Source organism: Astatotilapia calliptera, chromosome 12 (assembly GCF_964374335.1).
Source record: "Astatotilapia calliptera chromosome 12, fAstCal68.1, whole genome shotgun sequence".
Classification (NCBI taxonomy): Eukaryota; Metazoa; Chordata; class Actinopteri; order Cichliformes; family Cichlidae; genus Astatotilapia; species Astatotilapia calliptera.
The window spans coordinates 13087962-13106155 of NC_137433.1; the positions used below are offsets into that span (position 1 = coordinate 13087962).

The window sequence follows — 18194 nt, forward strand, 5'->3', positions numbered from 1 at the left end:
TTATATTTGTGTTTTATCTTCAGGTTTGAACTCTTAAAAATAAGGAAGAAACTCCATTCCACTAAGTTGGGCGAGAATGGCTAACAACAGGGACGCCAATGAGAGCACCCCTCTTTTGGACTCAGACACTGAGAGCAGACCTTCACCACCGTCAGTCTTCGAGGGAAGAAGACTGGCATGTGCGGCCATCCTGCTGGCCGAGTCACTAGAGAGGATTGCTTTCTATGGCATAACGTCAAACCTGGTTCTTTTTCTGAATGGTAGTCCTTTTTATTGGGAGGGCACTCAGGCGAGCCAGGCACCACTCATGTTCATGGGAGTAACTTACCTGATTTCACCATTTGGAGGCTGGTTGGCCGATGCATACCTCGGAAAATTCTTGACCATTGCTGCAAGTTTGGTTCTGTACATTTTTGGCATGCTGTTTTTCCCTTTTATTTCAAACGAGGGCACCAGGATACACCTGTGCGGGGAAGAAATGGCATTTCCTGTGCAGCCTGCTGAGTGTCTGAACACAAACGTTACCACTCCAAAAAACGTTACCTGCCCCATTCGTGCCCCATATTGTGGCCCAGCAGTCTATGGTGGACTTTTCTTAATTGCCTTAGGTGTGGGTACTGTGAAGTCTAACATCACTCCATTTGGGGCAGATCAGGTAGAGTATAAACAGCACTACTACGAGTTATTACAGTTTGTATTAATTAGTTAATACCTGGAATTTCCTGTTACCAGAAGGCTATAACCTGAACCATTAGCTTTCTGGAATTGGCTTGTATAAAATATGTAGTGGGGACATCAATGAAGTCAGACATGTGATGGGACTTTAGCTGCGCCATGACATTTCTCTGAGACATGCTCTTGATTATCATGGCTACTCATGGCTGTCACCATTAAAAACTAAACATTTTGAAGCATCTTGTAGAATAGACAACACATCTCTCTGGAACACATGCACAAACGGAGACATTTATAAACACTTCTTCAATTGTTCTTAGTTGGTAATAAGAAGTGAAACACACATCTGTCAGTTTAGTATCAAAATTATCTAGAGGGCCCTCCACAACATGCAATCATGGAAGTGGGAAAGTTCATCAATGGGGTCATTGTTTCTCAGAGTTATCTAATCAGGAAAGGATAAAATGTTTCAAGGGGAGCTGGCAGACTGAATATGATTAGTGCAATGTTATGTTCAAATACACAACACACAAAAGACACTGCTTTTTTTTTTTTTTGGTAAAAGTCCACTAACCTTAAAGCAAACGCAATGCACCATGAGGTTACTTTTTCCTGCGTACTGAAACTGAAAGTTTTACCTCATACAGACAAAATTTTCCCATTAGTGATCCTCCAACTGAAAGTCCTTGGTGCGTGGGAGATTTGAATATTTAAGAAAAACAGAAGAGTCCCTGTTAAAATTGGCCTCATTCCTAATAACGACACCCTCTCACAGCGTAAAAAAATTATCATACTGATTGTTGTGATTTCCCCTTTTAAATACAGTGCATTTGCATGAAAAAAAAGGTTTGTGACCTCTTTGGAATTACCAAACCTGGACTTGCAGTTTTGTCAGTCATGATACTTGGTCTGATCTTCAGTGACAATTGTAAAGAAACACAATCTGACTGAACATATAGCACAAAAAGTTGGATTTATATTATTTTATTGTTTGTAGCAACTCGTTGTTGAACCTCCTTTAGCAGCTACAGCTTTCACATGGGGGCTGTTTCCGGTAGCTGCTCATAAGACGATTTAATGTTTGTTTGCTAGTTCACCCAACCTTTCCTTTAAAACACAGACAGCTGCTCTTTAATTCAGTGATAACAAGCTATCCAAACAATGATGTTGGTTCAACCAGACTTTAAAGTTGGGATGATGGTGTTGTCCACCTTTTGATAAATCTCTTCATGCATCACTGATCTAGAAATGTCATTAAAAATTTGTAGATCTTCTAAGCTTTCCAACTAATGGCCGGGTCTGGTTGTTTTGCTAGTAGTGTGTTTTCCCTTGAACCCTGTTATCCAGTTGTGGAAATATCTACAGGTGTTACCACTCGGAGACAGATTTATTTTAATTGTAAATATTTCATTAGTTTTATTTTGTGTTGAGAGTTTATTCATATTTAGTTGAATTTTCATTATGTAGGGGTATTTGTCAGGGAAATATTCAAGAAATTTAGAAGAAGTATCACTATAAAAACACAATTTCTGTGTCATGTATTCACACTACACCAAAACATTCTAATGTGTGTTGCTCTGACAAAGACTAAAACATAGTTCCTCTTGTAGTTTCCTACTTTTTGCGTTAAGTTTAGTTTTTATTTCAGGTAACTTAAATGTTTTTGTAACTATAGTCTTGCTTCAGGTCTTTAGAAAAAAGCTTTTATAGCCTTTTGTAGCTTCATATATCTCTAAATGCTTTTACAATCGAGAGGGAGGTGTTCATCGTTTATGTTAACAATCAAAAGTCAGACTTTTATGCCTTTTTTATATGGGGGGCACCCCAACAACCACCCAGCATCATTTTCTTAATTGGATACCACTGAGGTTCACACAGAGTTGCGAGTTTAGTTAAGTTGTGTTTACTATAATTGTGACCTATATGAAGCCTGGACAACATTTTATGATTAATCATTGCAGAAATCCCAGTAATTTCAGACAACTGACAAGAATTTATTTTTCCAGCTATGCCATGAGGGAATTACTTTCATAACTGACTCTGCACAAATGCACTGATGAACCCCAGAAAAATTTATGCTGAATATATTGACCTTATGTTCAGCATGTTTTAGCTGTACCAGCATCTTTTGTGCTTGTATATAAGCGACATATCCATCAGGAATTGAGAAAATCTTTTCACTCAAAAGAATAACTGTATGTGGGATGGATCGGATGATAATATTATGTGTTGGCATAGACAGCTATTGAAGCGTTACTAAGCCAATATTATAACCTTTAATTGTAACCTTTTAAAGAATGCTAAAAACGACAATAAGCAGATAAAGAATAAAGAAAACGTTGCTTCTATTGTTCTGCTCATTTCACTCAGCTGAGATGATAAAATGATAAAGTTATTATAAAGTTTGCACAGTATTGCTATGTATATTTTACCATAAATGTGGCAAACGTGTTGACTCATGCAAATTGGTATTCAGCTTGTGATCACTGTTTCTCTTTGTTAGTGACAGTTCACGGTTGTGTTTTGATCATTTTAGGTTTTTACAAACTGTACTTTGTACTATATGTTATAGCTTTGAGTCATGCAGCCATAGTTTAAATCAATTTAAACCCTGTTTCTTGGCTTTGAAACCTAATCTTTTATATCAGACGACTTGTGACTTCACTTATTTTTTTATAACAATCAGATGCTGGTAGTTAACTTACAAACTCATGACAAACCACTGTTGCAAAGTTCAGAGTACACTTACTCTTCTTACACGCTCTTTTTGTTTGGATTAAAGAAAAGAAAAAACGTCACCCTGTGCTTTGTGTGCTCGCAGGTCAAAGACAGAGGACCAGAGGCCACTCGCAGATTTTTCAACTGGTTCTACTGGTCTATTAACTTGGGTGCCATTCTGTCACTGGGAGGTGTGGCCTACATCCAGCAAAACGTTAGCTTTGAGGTTGGCTACATCCTTCCTACTGTGTGCCTTGGGATCTCTTTCCTGGTCTTTCTCCTGGGGCGTATGGTTTTCATCAACAAGCCCGCAGATGGAAGTGCCTTTACTGACATGTTCAAGATCCTGGCTTTTGCCTGCTGTTCACAGAAACCAGTGGAGCCAAACCTGCTCCGGTAAGAGTGACATTTCATACAGTAATTAAATACATATACAAACAAAGCACACCCAGATCAGTCTCAGTGGGACAGCTTCCTAAAGTAGTGTAGTGACGTTAGTTGGATGGTGACTGTGAACCAGTGGAATAAAATGGCTCTATTTTATTGGTAGAGCTTTATGTTAAAACCTCCTTTGATCCACCTGTATAATTCTTTTTTTTCCCCCATTGGTTCAGGCATTCATCTTCGTTCCATGTGGTTAAGTTATTCTGAAGTGCGGATACTTGACTTTGAACCAAAGTAGCACTATTAGCTCATAAACTTGACATTGAATATTTTAAGTTGGGCAGTCCTGCTGCCTTTCAAGAATTTCTTATTAAGACATTTTCTCCAGAGATGGGGATTATAGGCTTTAGAAAAAAAGTTTCTTTCATATCTCTAGAAGTGCTGTTGTTAAAGGCCGAGAGATTCACATAAAAGGCTGGTTAATTTCCCACTTAAAGAGCACAGACCAATTCTAGTTTATTCTGGATTTATTTTTGCTTTATGCCATTAATTACACTGTATTTTTAAACTATTTCAATCAGGTTTATGTTTATTAAATTTTTCCTGTGAAACAGCAAACCGGCACTACTGGACAGTGCCAAAGTGACTTACGGAGGGAAATTTCCTGAAGAGAAAGTAGAGGAAGTCAAAGCACTGGTGAAGGTCCTTCCGGTTTTCTTTGCTCTTATTCCGTACTGGACTGTATACTTTCAGGTAAGATCAGCCGATATAAAGTTAGATCCAAACATTAACACAGTATTGCGCATGATGAGAAATGCAAAGTGAGAACACAAGAGATAATGTGCACACATTATCAGGTAAAACATTGTTTGTGTCAAAACTGGAGAAGAATGGTGTGCACCAGACACCCTGGTGATCACAAAGTGGAGAACGACTTCACGCTGAGACTTTAATCTCCTTTTCGCATTACAGATGCAGACAACGTACATCCTGCAGAGCCTCCATCTGAAGATTCCTGATACAACCCCAAACAGCACTTCTGACTTCTCTAAGGTAAACTGAAGTGGAGACACTCTCCTGCACCTCTTTCCTGTTTAATTAACAATTTTAGTGCCAGTGTGCTCTGACTTGATTTGTGCTGTGGCACTCTTAACTGTTCTCTAATTCTCTGTAGTTAAACATAACAGCGTGGAGCTCTAGCCTGCTTTCTCACAAGTGGTTTTGATCTATATTTTTTACTGCTGAAACTAAAGGAGTCAGTAGGCCACTGACACACAACAGCTGGAGGCAGCAGCAAAGGCTGATAATGCAACGGGGATTAAGTGAGAACTTCATAGACTAATACCTCACAGATTAGCAACTGGCTGGCATTGTATCTCACCACAGCAGCGCCTCCACCTGTTTCTGTTTGGCAAATTTTGCTGGTATACCTGTCTCTCACTTTGCCTGATTCTATTTTCAGTTTGGCAAATTTAAGTTTTCGTTTTATAGTGGCACTAGAAAATAGAGAAAATTGGGTAGCAGGGAAGGACCAGTGGAGTGACATTCAGTAAATGGTCCAGCAAGGAATGGAGGAACCAGTGCTCAGGCATTTGTGCCTATGTGATACACGCCCAATACTTGTCTATCAGGACAACTGTAGTAGATTAGATGTTGAGCGCTGCGGTGCTTTGATGACTGAAAATCAAAAGGTTCAAAAGCAATGAAATTAACTTGAGTAGTAACAGCAGCTTATGTAGTGCAGTAAGTCTGTTCATATTTCTGAACAGGCATGCTTGAGGTGATTGTGAAGTGTACCGACTTCACAGAATTGTGAAGTGAAACACTTGTCGGTAAACCTCGCAGTCTGAGTTAGTGCTCTTGAAAAGCCACAAAAATACTCGACTTGGAACATCGTGAAACTATGTTACATGGCTTTGTTTACTTGTGTAACATGTTTACAACTGTGTTTAAGAACTACATTTCTACAAAGTTTTCCTAAGTGCACCGTTTATCTGGTAGGAAAAAATGGAACTAGGCCCTTCCTGCTACCGGCCTCGACATTTGTCATTATCAAAAGGGAAGTGAGAATAGATGTCTCGTCTCACCTGACACATTTCAGTGGCCAACCTGAACAAAAACTGTCTCTTTGGAGAAATGGCACCCATACTACTATAACTACTACTCTGAGGTTACAATTTATGAATTTAGAGTAATTTTTTGACTAGTTGCTTTATTTTTGGGTTTGATTGGCAATTTGAAAACAAAACTACGTGAATTTGAAAATCACATTTTAAAATTAAAACTGTTTTAATGGTAACCCACAATAAATTCAATACTTCATGCCCTGTTACTCGTTCAGAGGATAAACAATGTATTATTCGTCTGCAGAGATTACATATTTCTATAAGCTTTTTTTTTCTAATCTGTTACAATAGATTATAAGGGTTAGAGCAGTGAAGCTGCAGGAAACTTCATTACATGGTTTAGAAATCCCCCCAACGTCTCACACCAACTTGGACATAGTAATCAAGTATATGTTTCTGCAGTTATCTCAGAAATGCTTTGCAGTGATCTAAAATTATTTGTTCCATTGTTCTTCTGTCTTTAAATTTGTTTTTTTAATTTCTTAAAAACTTGTTTTTAAAATCTCTCAATATCTCAGTATTAAGTTAGGCGTATGTACAAACTCTGATCTTAAGGTGTAAAGAAAATTCTGTGATATTTGCAAACGATCGTAATGCTTAGATGCTGAAATTTGAGTCACACATTAACATGTGTCCCTTGAGCTTATGCGCACAGGATCATTGTTGCAAGTCTGAAAACTTGAATCTCAAAATTGGATTCATGTGAAAGCCAGTTGAAGCCCGAAATGTGATAATGATCAGCCATGCATGATGTTTTACAGCAAATAGATTTTTATTTTATTTATTTATTTTGTCAATTCACAGTCCAAATGTAAACAAAAACACTGGGTTACTACTGCTACTGGGTTACTACTACTACTACTAATGTTTGAAAATGCAGAACTGCGTAGAGTACACAAAAGAGGCTGCAGACATTTGCTGGAAGCGTGTGGTGGCTTCTCCCAAACTGAATGGCCATTGCAATTCACACAGTTGTGCGCTCTCAGAAACAGCCACGTTGTATATCTACAGGGAGTGCAGAATTATTAGGCAAATGAGTATTTTGTCCACATCATCCTCTTCATGCATGTTGTCTTACTCCAAGCTGTATAGGCTCGAAAGCCAACTACCAATTAAGCATATTAGGTGATGTGTATCTCTGTAATGAGAAGGGGTGTGGTCTAATGACATCAACACCCTATATCAGGTGTGCATAATTATTAGGCAACGTCCTTTCCTTTGGCAAAATGGGTCAGAAGAAGGACTTGACAGGCTCAGAAAAGTCAAAAATAGTGAGATATCTTGCAAAGGGATGCAGCAGTCTCGAAATTGCAAAGCTTCTGAAGCGTGATCATCGAACAATCAAGCGTTTCATTCAAAATAGTCAACAGGGTCTCAAGAAGCGTGTGGAAAAACCAAGGCACAAAATAACTGCCCATGAACTGAGAAAAGTCAAGCGTGCAGCTGCCAAGATGCCACTTGCCACCAGTTTGGCCATATTTCAGAGCTGCAACATCACTGGAGTGCCCAAAAGCACAAGGTGTGCAATACTCAGAGACATGGCCAAGGTAAGAAAGGCTGAAAGACGACCACCACTGAACAAGACACACAAGCTGAAACGTCAAGACTGTGCCAAGAAATATCTCGAGACTGATTTTTCTAAGGTTTTATGGACTGATGAAATGAGAGTGAGTCTTGATGGGCCAGATGGATGGGCCCGTGGCTGGATTGGTAAAGGGCAGAGAGCTCCAGTCCGACTCAGACGCCAGCAAGGTGGAGGTGGAGTACTGGTTTGGGCTGGTATCATCAAAGATGAGCTTGTGGGGCCTTTTCGGCTTGAGGATGGAGTCAAGCTCAACTCCCAGTCCTACTGCCAGTTTCTGGAAGACACCTTCTTCAAGCAGTGGTACAGGAAGAAGTCTGCATCCTTCAAGAAAAACATGATTTTCATGCAGGACAATGCTCCATCACACGCGTCCAAGTACTCCACAGCGTGGCTGGCAAGAAAGGGTATAAAAGAAGAAAAACTAATGACATGGCCTCCTTGTTCACCTGATCTGAACCCCATTGAGAACCTGTGGTCCATCATCAAATGTGAGATTTACAAGGAGGGAAAACAGTACACCTCTCTGAACAGTGTCTGGGAGGCTGTGGTTGCTGCTGCACGCAATGTTGATGGTGAACAGATCAAAACACTGACAGAATCCATGGATGGCAGGCTTTTGAGTGTCCTTGCAAAGAAAGGTGGCTATATTGGTCGCTGATTTGTTTTTGTTTTGTTTTTGAATGTCAGAAATGTATATTTGTGAATGTGGAGATGTTATGTTGGTTTCACTGGTAAAAATAAATAATTGAAATGGGTATATATTTGTTTTTTGTTAAGTTGCCTAATAATTATGCACAGTAATAGTCACCTGCACACACAGATATCCCCCTAAAATAGCTAAAACTAAAAAGAAACTAAAAACTACTTCCAAAAACATTCAGCTTTGATATTAATGAGTTTTTGGGTTCATTGAGAACATGGTTGTTGTTCAATAATAAAATTATTCCTCAAAAATACAACTTCCCTAATAATTCTGCACTCCCTGTACTGTGCCTCATGACAGCATGTGATAAAAGAATCCTATACTATCATTTATGAAAGATTAAAGGCTCTTCCTCTCCTTAAATGTAACAGTACTTGTAGCTGAAAAACAGAGCATTCTTATTGAAATTATAATTGCATGTAATGTGTTCCCAAACACCTAATAGTGTAATTTTACTGCTTTCGTGACTCCCACATTAACCCCAAGCCAACTTTTACCTTTTAACAGACAAAAATGAATACATATTTCAAATGTAATATTATTGCATATATTAAAAGCATGCTTCAATAAATCTTGTTTCATGCTGATCTAAAGGGTGGTCTAGGGAAATAATGGCTAAAATGCTCACAACCTGCCATGTGCAACCATATTTTTATGGGATACTTTTTGATCCCTAAATGGTGGCACTATCCAATTTTCTCAAGATAAAGAGCAGCAGAAAATATAAATCTTGCAATAAGTCTTCATCATTTCCCAAATTGCTAAATCAGTATACAGTGTGTATGTGTGGTTTTGTTTTGGGGAAGTGGGGAAGAAAACAAAACAAAAAAAAACACACGGAGATTTGTGAGATTTGGGCCTGCTGAGACACCTCAGTCATTCATGCCAGCCTTGCCTTGGCAAAGAAGAAGTCTCATTTAGCACTTCCTATCATTTTGAATATGATAATGTACAAACAAGAGAGAAAAACACTCTCTAAGGAGCTGCGTACAGATTGCCAGCGGTCGCTCTAAGAAATGGAAATTCAATTTGAGAATAAATGATCCTATCAGAAGTGTTAAACCAGAGACACATCAGGAGCTCAGATGGCACTTGGAATTTGAATTGCACAAAACAAAACAAGCAAAAAAAAACTCTGCTCCAGCAGTCTGCACTGTTACACTGCTCAGTCAGTGAGATATTGCCTCAACTTGTAAATACTTTGTATGCTTATAGTGGAATTTCTGTTTGATTGATATGTCATCCAGTCTGTTTACACAGTGCAATTATTCCTTCCAAAGATTACGCTTTATCGTGATAATTCAGAATCAGTTTTGTCAATTTTGTCTCACATTTAAGCTTTAATAGATTGGAATGTAAAAAAGAGAACTTATGAATCCTATTAATACTAGTGCTGCTGCTGCTACGGCTGTGAATAATAAGCTGAATATTTATTCGGTATTGACTGCCTGCTTGCATTACTATACATGCTATTTATGTTTTGTTTTTTAAATTGCTTCATGTTTTGCTTTTGACCACCTGGGGGTGCCAGAGCAGTATCAAGTCTGAAGGATGCACAGACTCCAGTGAATGCAAACATTTGGCGAACTGTGTAGTTTTCATACTTTTTTGCCTTTTGTTCTCTTTCATCCCATGTTTCTCCCCCTGGATTCCCCAGATGACGTTCCGCTTCCCGCCTGCTTGGCTCACCATGTTTGACGCAGTGCTCATTATCATGCTGATTCCCCTGAAGGACAAAGTGGTGGACCCAATCCTGAAACGGCGCGGCCTGCTGCCCTCCTCCCTGAAAAGGATCGCAGTAGGGATGTTCTTTGTCATGTGCTCGGCCGTGGCAGCGGGTGAGTGCACCCGCAGCCGAGTTCTCTGTACATGTCACTTAAATAGTACAAACACAACAAAGTAAAAAGGCAAAGTTGGGTGTTATTTTCTGTGGCAGATGGAACATACAATCAGCAGTTCCAGTGCCACATCTACTTCATCTATATTTTCATTACTTTTGGTAACATGGCTTTAATACAAAGCCGCTTCACTGACATGACTTGAATATGGTCACTGAACTTTTTTTTTAAAAAATTTTCTTGCTATTCTGGGGTTGCTTTATGTGGGACTCGAAAGATGGTTTGTCACAGATTTATAGTCTATTCCAGAATCCCATGACTTTCCATCTGGCAAAGGAAAAGCAGCAGATATTGTCCCCCCTCACTCAGTAGCTTATAGAGAGCGCTGTGGCATCTAACTTTTTAGTCCTGTGTGACTGCACCAGCCGTGCTCAGTCGTGTTCTTTTCCAGTCTGTAGATTGTTTTCGAAAGCTTCAGCCAGGCCTGTCAGTGCATCCAGGCTAAAATGTTTCGAGCATGAAGGCAGGAAGAAAAGCCAATCAGTCTACATTGTATTCCACAAACGCTCCACTTTTTCTTACACAGAAATGCAAATGTGCAAAATGAACATATTTTACTATTAGTGATCCTTAGATATTGACTAGTGTGGTTTTATAGATGGGGAATAATGCACTTAATGAAAATAAACAGCAGTTGTTGGGGATAATTGTGAGGGAATCTCTGTAGAACTGGCCGTTCTTTCATCTCATTTCATTTCATTTTTGAGTTTGTAGTCAAATGTCTTAACAACAGTTTCCACGACAAGCATGCTTTGTATCCTTATATAGCACAAGCAAGCCGATTCTACAGTTTTCAACAAATCACAACCGAAGTGTCATAACATTAGCTCACGATTATTTTATGGTATGTTTTACGTCTGTTTTTACAAACTGGTCTTATCTCCACGTATGATAAACTTGTTTATTCTTGCTCCTTTATGGTCATCTGATAGCAGAATGTGTAAAAAACACAACAAACCCCCCAAACCCAGCAACTTAATAAATTAAAGCTCACCTCATCAAAACAGTGAGTGTAAAAAGAAGACTGTAGAGTCCTCAAATGTTCTAGTGTTGATTGGCAGAGTAAGACCATCAAACAAATCTTTTTCAATCAACCTGATGCGGTAGAATGATTATTAACCAAATCCGTAGTGTTTATTTTTCAGTTTAAATATCAGAGGATGTGAGGTTTCTGACAAGTAAAGGTCCTTCTAATATTTTCATTTTCATGTTCCAAAGCTGGTTAGCTGTTTGCTTTTCCATTCGACTCACTGAAATAAAGTGCAGCACTTGCATTTAAATTCAGGCAAAATAAACTCAGAATATTGCAGAAGGCTGTTTTGAGTTCTGGGAGTGGAGAGAATGTGTTTATGGTGTGGGAATTGGACAGATGAGTACACAACTCGTGTGCGACAAATTTCTGACCTGGATTCCAGGAGACAAATTGGAGGACTCTGTCAAAGTTTTACAGTAATATGCTTTGTAAAGTGAATTACTGAGATGCAGTATAATGATATTGCATCTGCAGCTTATTTGAATAATTATTCAGACAGCAGTAATTTGCAGAGCCTGTGCACCGTTTATCCCCAGAACTGACTCGATTCACATTTGTTCAGTTACGCACACTGACTCCTGGGAGCTGCCTTACACTGTTATTACATTTCAAGCTGCATTCTAAGTTGACTTTACTCGGTGCTTATCTGTAGCGGTCCAAAAGCTAAAATCATGAAGTTCAAAGACTGACAGATGGATAGCTGTGAATGTCCAAGTGTGGCACCTTTTATCCACAGACTAGATAGTTGTCACACATGACACTGCCGGCATGCCACACCGCTGCTCCTCAGCGGTAGCATCTCTTTCATCTTGTTGTGTATTTGTCTGGATTGGTGCAGCAGTATTTTACACAGTGAAGCTGTATGTGCTGACACACGTGGTACAAGGACAGGTGGACTACCCATGCAGTGAAAAGGGACTACTGAAGGCATGCTGCTAAGTAGACAGTGGACTGTTTCTGATCATTTATGTACAACGCTCCCAGACTTTGGCCACATGCTGACCAGCTCTCAAAAACTATGCTGACATCGTCTTTTCTGTTGTTTTTTTGTTTGTTTGTTTTTTAGCATGCTGTCTCACTTTTCTCACTTTATGTCTGATCTCATTTGGTTAAAGCTCAATGGCTATTGCACCCAAAGCATTTCTCTCTCTCACTCTTTCTCGCCCTCTTTCTCCTTTTTTTGTTTTTTTTTTTTTCCAGAAAAGCTGGAGCAGAGTTTCCAGGGATCACGCTGGGTTGTCTGTTGTGTGATATTTAGTTAGGGTGGGTGTGGGGGAGCAGAGATGTGTGCGTTTATAGAGTGCGACTTGCTCGGGGCAGCTCAGTGGCCGTGCTGTTCGAGATGGACAGCTGGTATTATAGGATATCCGGATTACAAGGCTACAACTCCTCTCAAATATAGCATTAAGTGCAGTTATGATAGGAGGCTGTCTCTGGGAGTTATCTGGAAATAGCCGCTGGTTACATGATAATAGCTATCGAATAAAGCAGCGGCAGTTGATGACAACTGCCTGGTTCTTATTATTGAATCATCTGCACCGTCCCATTACCAGCTGCCAGAATATAGAAGCGTGCAGATGTGATCTTAATGAAGTGTAGGCTAGCCTTAAAATTAGCTAAATCCTTAATGGACTGTTCAGTGTTGAAAACTCTAAGTCTGGCAGCTTCTTGCTGTATGTTGGTGTCACGAACTTTAAAGTATCCTTTCCAAAATATATAAGCCTTTTCAAATTACCCATGCTAAATATAGCATGGGTAATTGGTGTGTGTGTGTAATAAATTTTAGGTCTTGTTTTTTTTTGCTTTCCCCTTAGTTAATTGTTCTTCCTTGCACTGTTTTCTGGGTCCACCCCATCAGGTATTTTGGAGACAAAGCGCCTGGAGATCGTCAAATCCAATGGTACCATTGACCAGATGCTTGGGAGCGTCATCTACCACGCGGCAGATTTGGCCATATGGTGGCAGATCCCTCAGTACGTGCTGATTGGAATCAGCGAAATATTTGCCAGCATTGCAGGTACAGCCAGTTGACATCCTCTGTGAAGTTTTCAAATAAATGCTAAACACTTTCATTTAATAGTGCGATCAGGTAAACATGATGACTCAGACAAATGGTAAAATGTCACATCCTTCTCCAGAGTAAGAGACTTGTACTTTGAGTTGATCAGCTTTTCCCTTTGAACATTCAGAATAGATTGGGGGCTAAAGCCCATTGTGCCTATTCCTGTAAGCACAATGCAGTGAAGACTAATGTGTAAATCCTTTTTGAACAATTTGTTTGATTTATTGCCATCCGGCACCAGCTTAATGTGTTTGTGGGTTGCAGTCCATACTCCAGAGTAAATAGCCCACAACATCAATTGATAATTGATTATCCCGATTTTATCACACTACTGCAAGACATTGTTAAGTAACGGAGCATTTTCCAAATAAGGAAAATGCTCCGTTACAGTAACTGCTTTTTAACAAACAGGGAGGAAAAAGCAAAGCTTTCATTTTACGTCCAGTGCTCTTGAAACAGATAGAGGAGATGGCGAGATGCATAAAGGTACAGATAGGTTATATATAGGTTATATTTATAATTGCAGTGCAAGGTGGAGCGTGATATAAAGCTTTCACCTTTAATGTTTAATAGTGTGGTAAGCTGACATTTTTAGATATGCGCCATCATATGCAATGACTCTTACATTGGGCCTTTTTCCTTCTACAAACAAGGGACGGCTCAGAGATAATACTAACAAATTGCACTGACACATATTCACTTAGTTAGCTTTCACAGCTGACACGCTGTTAATAAGGACGTGTTACACCATAGCAAATGAAAGTTTAATTATCAGTCCAGCAGTTTGATAGATCTGACATTTACATCTGCGTACATACACCAAAGAAGCAGAAAACGGCTCTTAAACATCCTATTAAGATTTCTTCTTATCAAATTGCACTTTTAAAAGGATTGTACTGCAGATTTACATTCATTTACATTTAAGATGACATAGTATAACAGGTTATTTGCACCTCTAATTTGTAATATTTTAAATAGGCTCATAATTTTTCATCCATCTCTATCATTTGTCCAGTAAGAAGCAGCAAATACGTTAAACTAATACTGGTAAGGCTTTGTAATTACATTCCTCTTTGTCAGCGTAGAAAATGTTACAATGGCTGAGATTGTTTGTGAACATTATTTAGTCGAGACAAGACGATTCTAAGAAGGCAATTCAACCGTATTTTTTTCTCCCCACAAAATTTTTTTGCTTCAAATTTCAAGTGTTTCATTTATTTATTTATTTATTTATTTTTCTCAGAGAAATACATTTCCTGTCATTTTTGCAAAAGCAATGAAAAAGAAAAGAATTGCATTGGATCAAGGCGGGTCAGAGTAGCTCTTAGTTCAAACAACAGCTACAGTCCTGTTTGTGATCATTTTCCAGGTATCGGCTCAAAACTGCTCGGTAAGAAACTCGCGAGAAATGAGAGTCATTTCATTTCTTGCGAGCCCTGGTGTGAAGAGTAAATGCCTTTTCATTAACAGCTTTGGGGAGAGCATATTGCCCCAGTAATACAATAATGTGGGGATTTGCTTTAATGCTGTTTGTGTTTGTAAGAAATGCACTAAATGTGAAATTCTTTATGAAGTTGTTTTGCGTTGAACGGAGTAGCAGCTGTGGGCCATTTTTATCCTTTAGCATGCAGACATACAAAATAGGGCAATATACCTCGCATTCTGCTTATCTATCTAATTGGAATCTGTATTTTTTTGCTTACTTTCTCTTGCAGTCATTGCCTTAGTGATTCAACTTTGTTAATCCCTCTAGGCATGATTGAGTCATTCTCCCACTACTATGAAATGTCCTACAACATATTGTGTGGTCTCGGTGTAGTACATTCTTTATTTCTTACTTAAGAGTGAAAATGAGACCATTAATATTTAGGACTTGAAGGAATATCTGGTCAGCCCAGTTCCCTCAGAAAACATTTGTCATCTTTAAAAATCTTTGGAAACTGAAATCTGTTTAATGAGCTTGGGTATTATACAACCCTTGAGCAGAAATGCATAAGGCTTCTATAAAACACTGGAACTTGCGTAAAGAGAGTCCCTATGAAAGTCAAATCCGGGATTTGACAAAGCTATAGGGATCCTTAAAATAAACTTGCTCTCCCCTCTCTCTCTCCATCCCACAGGGCTTAGTTCAAGACAAAATGTCTGACAGAATTGTGGCATGTGTCTGGTAAAGAGGAATATTTCCCCTTAGTCATCTTCTGTTTGAATAAATCTGTGTAAAACCTCTGGTGCTATCAAACTTTCTGACTGCAGTCCCCAGTCTTGTACGGCAATGGGTAATGCTTTCCACATATGCCACTCAAGTTCGTCTGCTTTAAGGTGGCAAGAAAATGCAAAACCCTCTCGTAAAAGAAAAGAAAATAGTGCCCGCAGTATTTTTAAACATGTTTTTTTTCTTATGAAAAAAGTAGAAGGCTTATGTTACTTTCTAAACCATAAAAAAACCTCTGACCTTGGGAATAGAAAACAATATATACATCAGATATGTACATATGTATTCCCCTTCTGAGTGTTTTTGTGTTCCTTATTAAAATTAAACTTGTCATTCAACACTCCCTGAAAGCAGGTGAGGCATTTAGGTTATATAGGTTATTTTCATGCATACCCAGTGATAATATTTGCCACATCTATCTGTGCCTTTTTATTCTAAAAGGATCCCTCTTTCTTTCTTTCTTTCTTTCTTTCTTTCTTTCTTTCTTTCTTTCTTTCTTTCTTTCTTTCTTTCTTTCTTTCTTTCTTTCTTTCTTTCTTTCTTTCTTTCTTTCTTTCTTTCTTTCTTTCTTTCTTTCTTTCTTTCTTTCTTTCTTTCTCAGAACTATCGCAGGTATCTGTCAAGAAACTGTTCATCACGTAGCTATAGCTACGTGATGAACAGCTGTAGCTATAGGGGCTCCTATGTTTGAGGTGCCATGAAATTATCAATGTCAGCTTGCAGCAAGACAGAATGTTTTAGGCAGAGGACACACAGATTTCTCCCCATACTCCTCTCTCTTTCTCGAAAGTTTCTTGCTCTTTTTTCCCCCCCCTCCAGTCTGTTTTTTTTCCATCACACAGTAAATACTGAATAATTTGTCTTCCACAAATTATTTAGTACTTACAAACACCACAGTCCAGTGCCACAATAGGAAATGAGCTGCCAAGGAATTATTTTGCAATTAACAAGTGAACAGTCAACAAAACCCACCCAAAAAACAAAAACAAAATTATTTTACACAGATGGATAAATACGCGAAGAGTTGGGATTGAAATGTTACTCCGCCCATAAAATGTACACCAGCATGCCTGATGTTTTTAGTTGTCTGTCCACTAGAAGTAACAAAAATCACTACTCTTCCTACAGTATTGATCTTTGATTAAACCTAAACGCATTGATCACCTAGTGGGTACTGGTTACTTTTATGGGCAATAACATGTAAATTGTAATAGATCATGAGTCAGATAAGCTGTTATATCAGTGGCGTTACCACAGTTTACAATCCAGAAAACCGTGTGTCTAAAACCAAGAGGCTGTCTCTGGGTTTTGCACAAACTGTGTAATATTCTGGGGTCTCTGAGGAAGGACATTCAATTGAAATGATCTGAAATCTGGGGGACTATCTTTTAAAAAGAACAGTTTTTTGTTAGACATACCAACACAATATTGTTTTCTCTACCAATCCTGCTTGCCATATTTGCTTCCGTGCAAGTTTTCCCATTTCCCCAAATGTAATTTAAAGTGGTCCAGAGATGCATCGGAAGATGACATTGAAAGTGAAGAAGCATTAATCTTAGTCAGGAAAGACTTAGATTTCCACATATTATTATTTATCACACCGCTCGTATCCAAGTAAATTATGTTACCTTGTTGCTCCAGTATCTCAGACTTGGATTTATTCAGAACGTGTTTAGGTTAAATCCTGTGTCTAAGTAGCACTGAATTCCAAGTTACATTACATCATCAGTGGCAGCTTTTGTCATATTTCATTACATGTTGTACCATATAAACTATAAAGCTGCGTTACATTAACATTTAATCATATATATTTCTACGTATGTGTTTTCATCTTTATTGCAGGCCTGGAGTTTGCCTATTCTGCAGCCCCCAAGTCCATGCAGAGTGCCATCATGGGGCTTTTCTTTTTCTTTTCTGGGATTGGATCCTTTGTGGGCTCCGGATTGCTGGCTATTGTCTCCCTCAAGTCAATTGGCTGGATGTCATCCCATAGAGACTTCGGTAAGAGATATTTTAGCTCATGATAATTCCAATTTGGCAGGTACGTCGCACGTACCGTGATCAAGAGGTAGAAAACTCGACTGAAGCAGATAGCACGTGTGTGCGTGCACCTGTATGTTTGTGGAAGTGTAAGCGCACACATATGTCTGTGCGTGTTTTTGTATTATTGAAAAATGTGGTCCTGGAACCATTTGGTGTAGGTGAAGCTACCACAAAGGCGAAGACTTCAAGCACTTGTGCTTAAACTTGAAATAAAAGCTGGTTTTCTTTTCAACCTGTTCTCATCACTTCATCATTATCAAAACACACAGTAGTGACGTGATTCTCAGCGCTATCTGTAAGTCACCTGTCACCTCTTTTGCCAAGCATCCTGTTAGGTACCCAGTGCTAGACCACATACTATTGTATTCCCACATCGACTTTAGGTATAAAACCACAAGAGAGGCATCGATTCAGACTGCCTGAAATTAATCTTCCAGGAACATAGCTTAAGAATGTTCAAAAGCTTGAGCTAATTTAAAATCCACTTAAAGACTTTGTAAATTATACACAGAAAGGAGGGGGACAACACCCTGCACAGGTCTCTTGTTTTAAGAGTGTTTCACATTATAAATAGACATGTCAGACTAACGACAAAAGGTTTGTGTAAATCTGTCCGAGTGCTAGAATGAATAGCGTGGTGGTGGCAGCAGATGGATGGACTCCCAGTGAGTAGAGGCTCCCCACCCAGATGCACTTTTCCCTGAGCATTCAGTAAATAAGCCAACACTGTAAATTGTTTATCCACAAACACCTAA

At 38.9% G+C, this 18194-nt stretch overlaps 1 protein-coding gene across 2 annotated transcripts in view; it reads left to right on the top strand.

Annotated features, from left to right (window-relative positions):
• slc15a4 (solute carrier family 15 member 4) overlaps positions 1–18194 on the top strand; it is a 31325-nt gene that overhangs the window by 1301 nt on the left and 11830 nt on the right. For both annotated transcript variants that reach the window (XM_026188529.2, XM_026188527.2), the window contains exons 2-8: positions 24–655; positions 3497–3789; positions 4392–4530; positions 4750–4830; positions 9849–10029; positions 12981–13139; positions 17239–17397. In XM_026188529.2, the coding sequence (XP_026044314.2) occupies positions 77–655; positions 3497–3789; positions 4392–4530; positions 4750–4830; positions 9849–10029; positions 12981–13139; positions 17239–17397 (1591 nt within the window). In that variant the 5' untranslated portion in view covers positions 24–76. The remainder of the gene's footprint in view (positions 1–23; positions 656–3496; positions 3790–4391; positions 4531–4749; positions 4831–9848; positions 10030–12980; positions 13140–17238; positions 17398–18194) is intronic.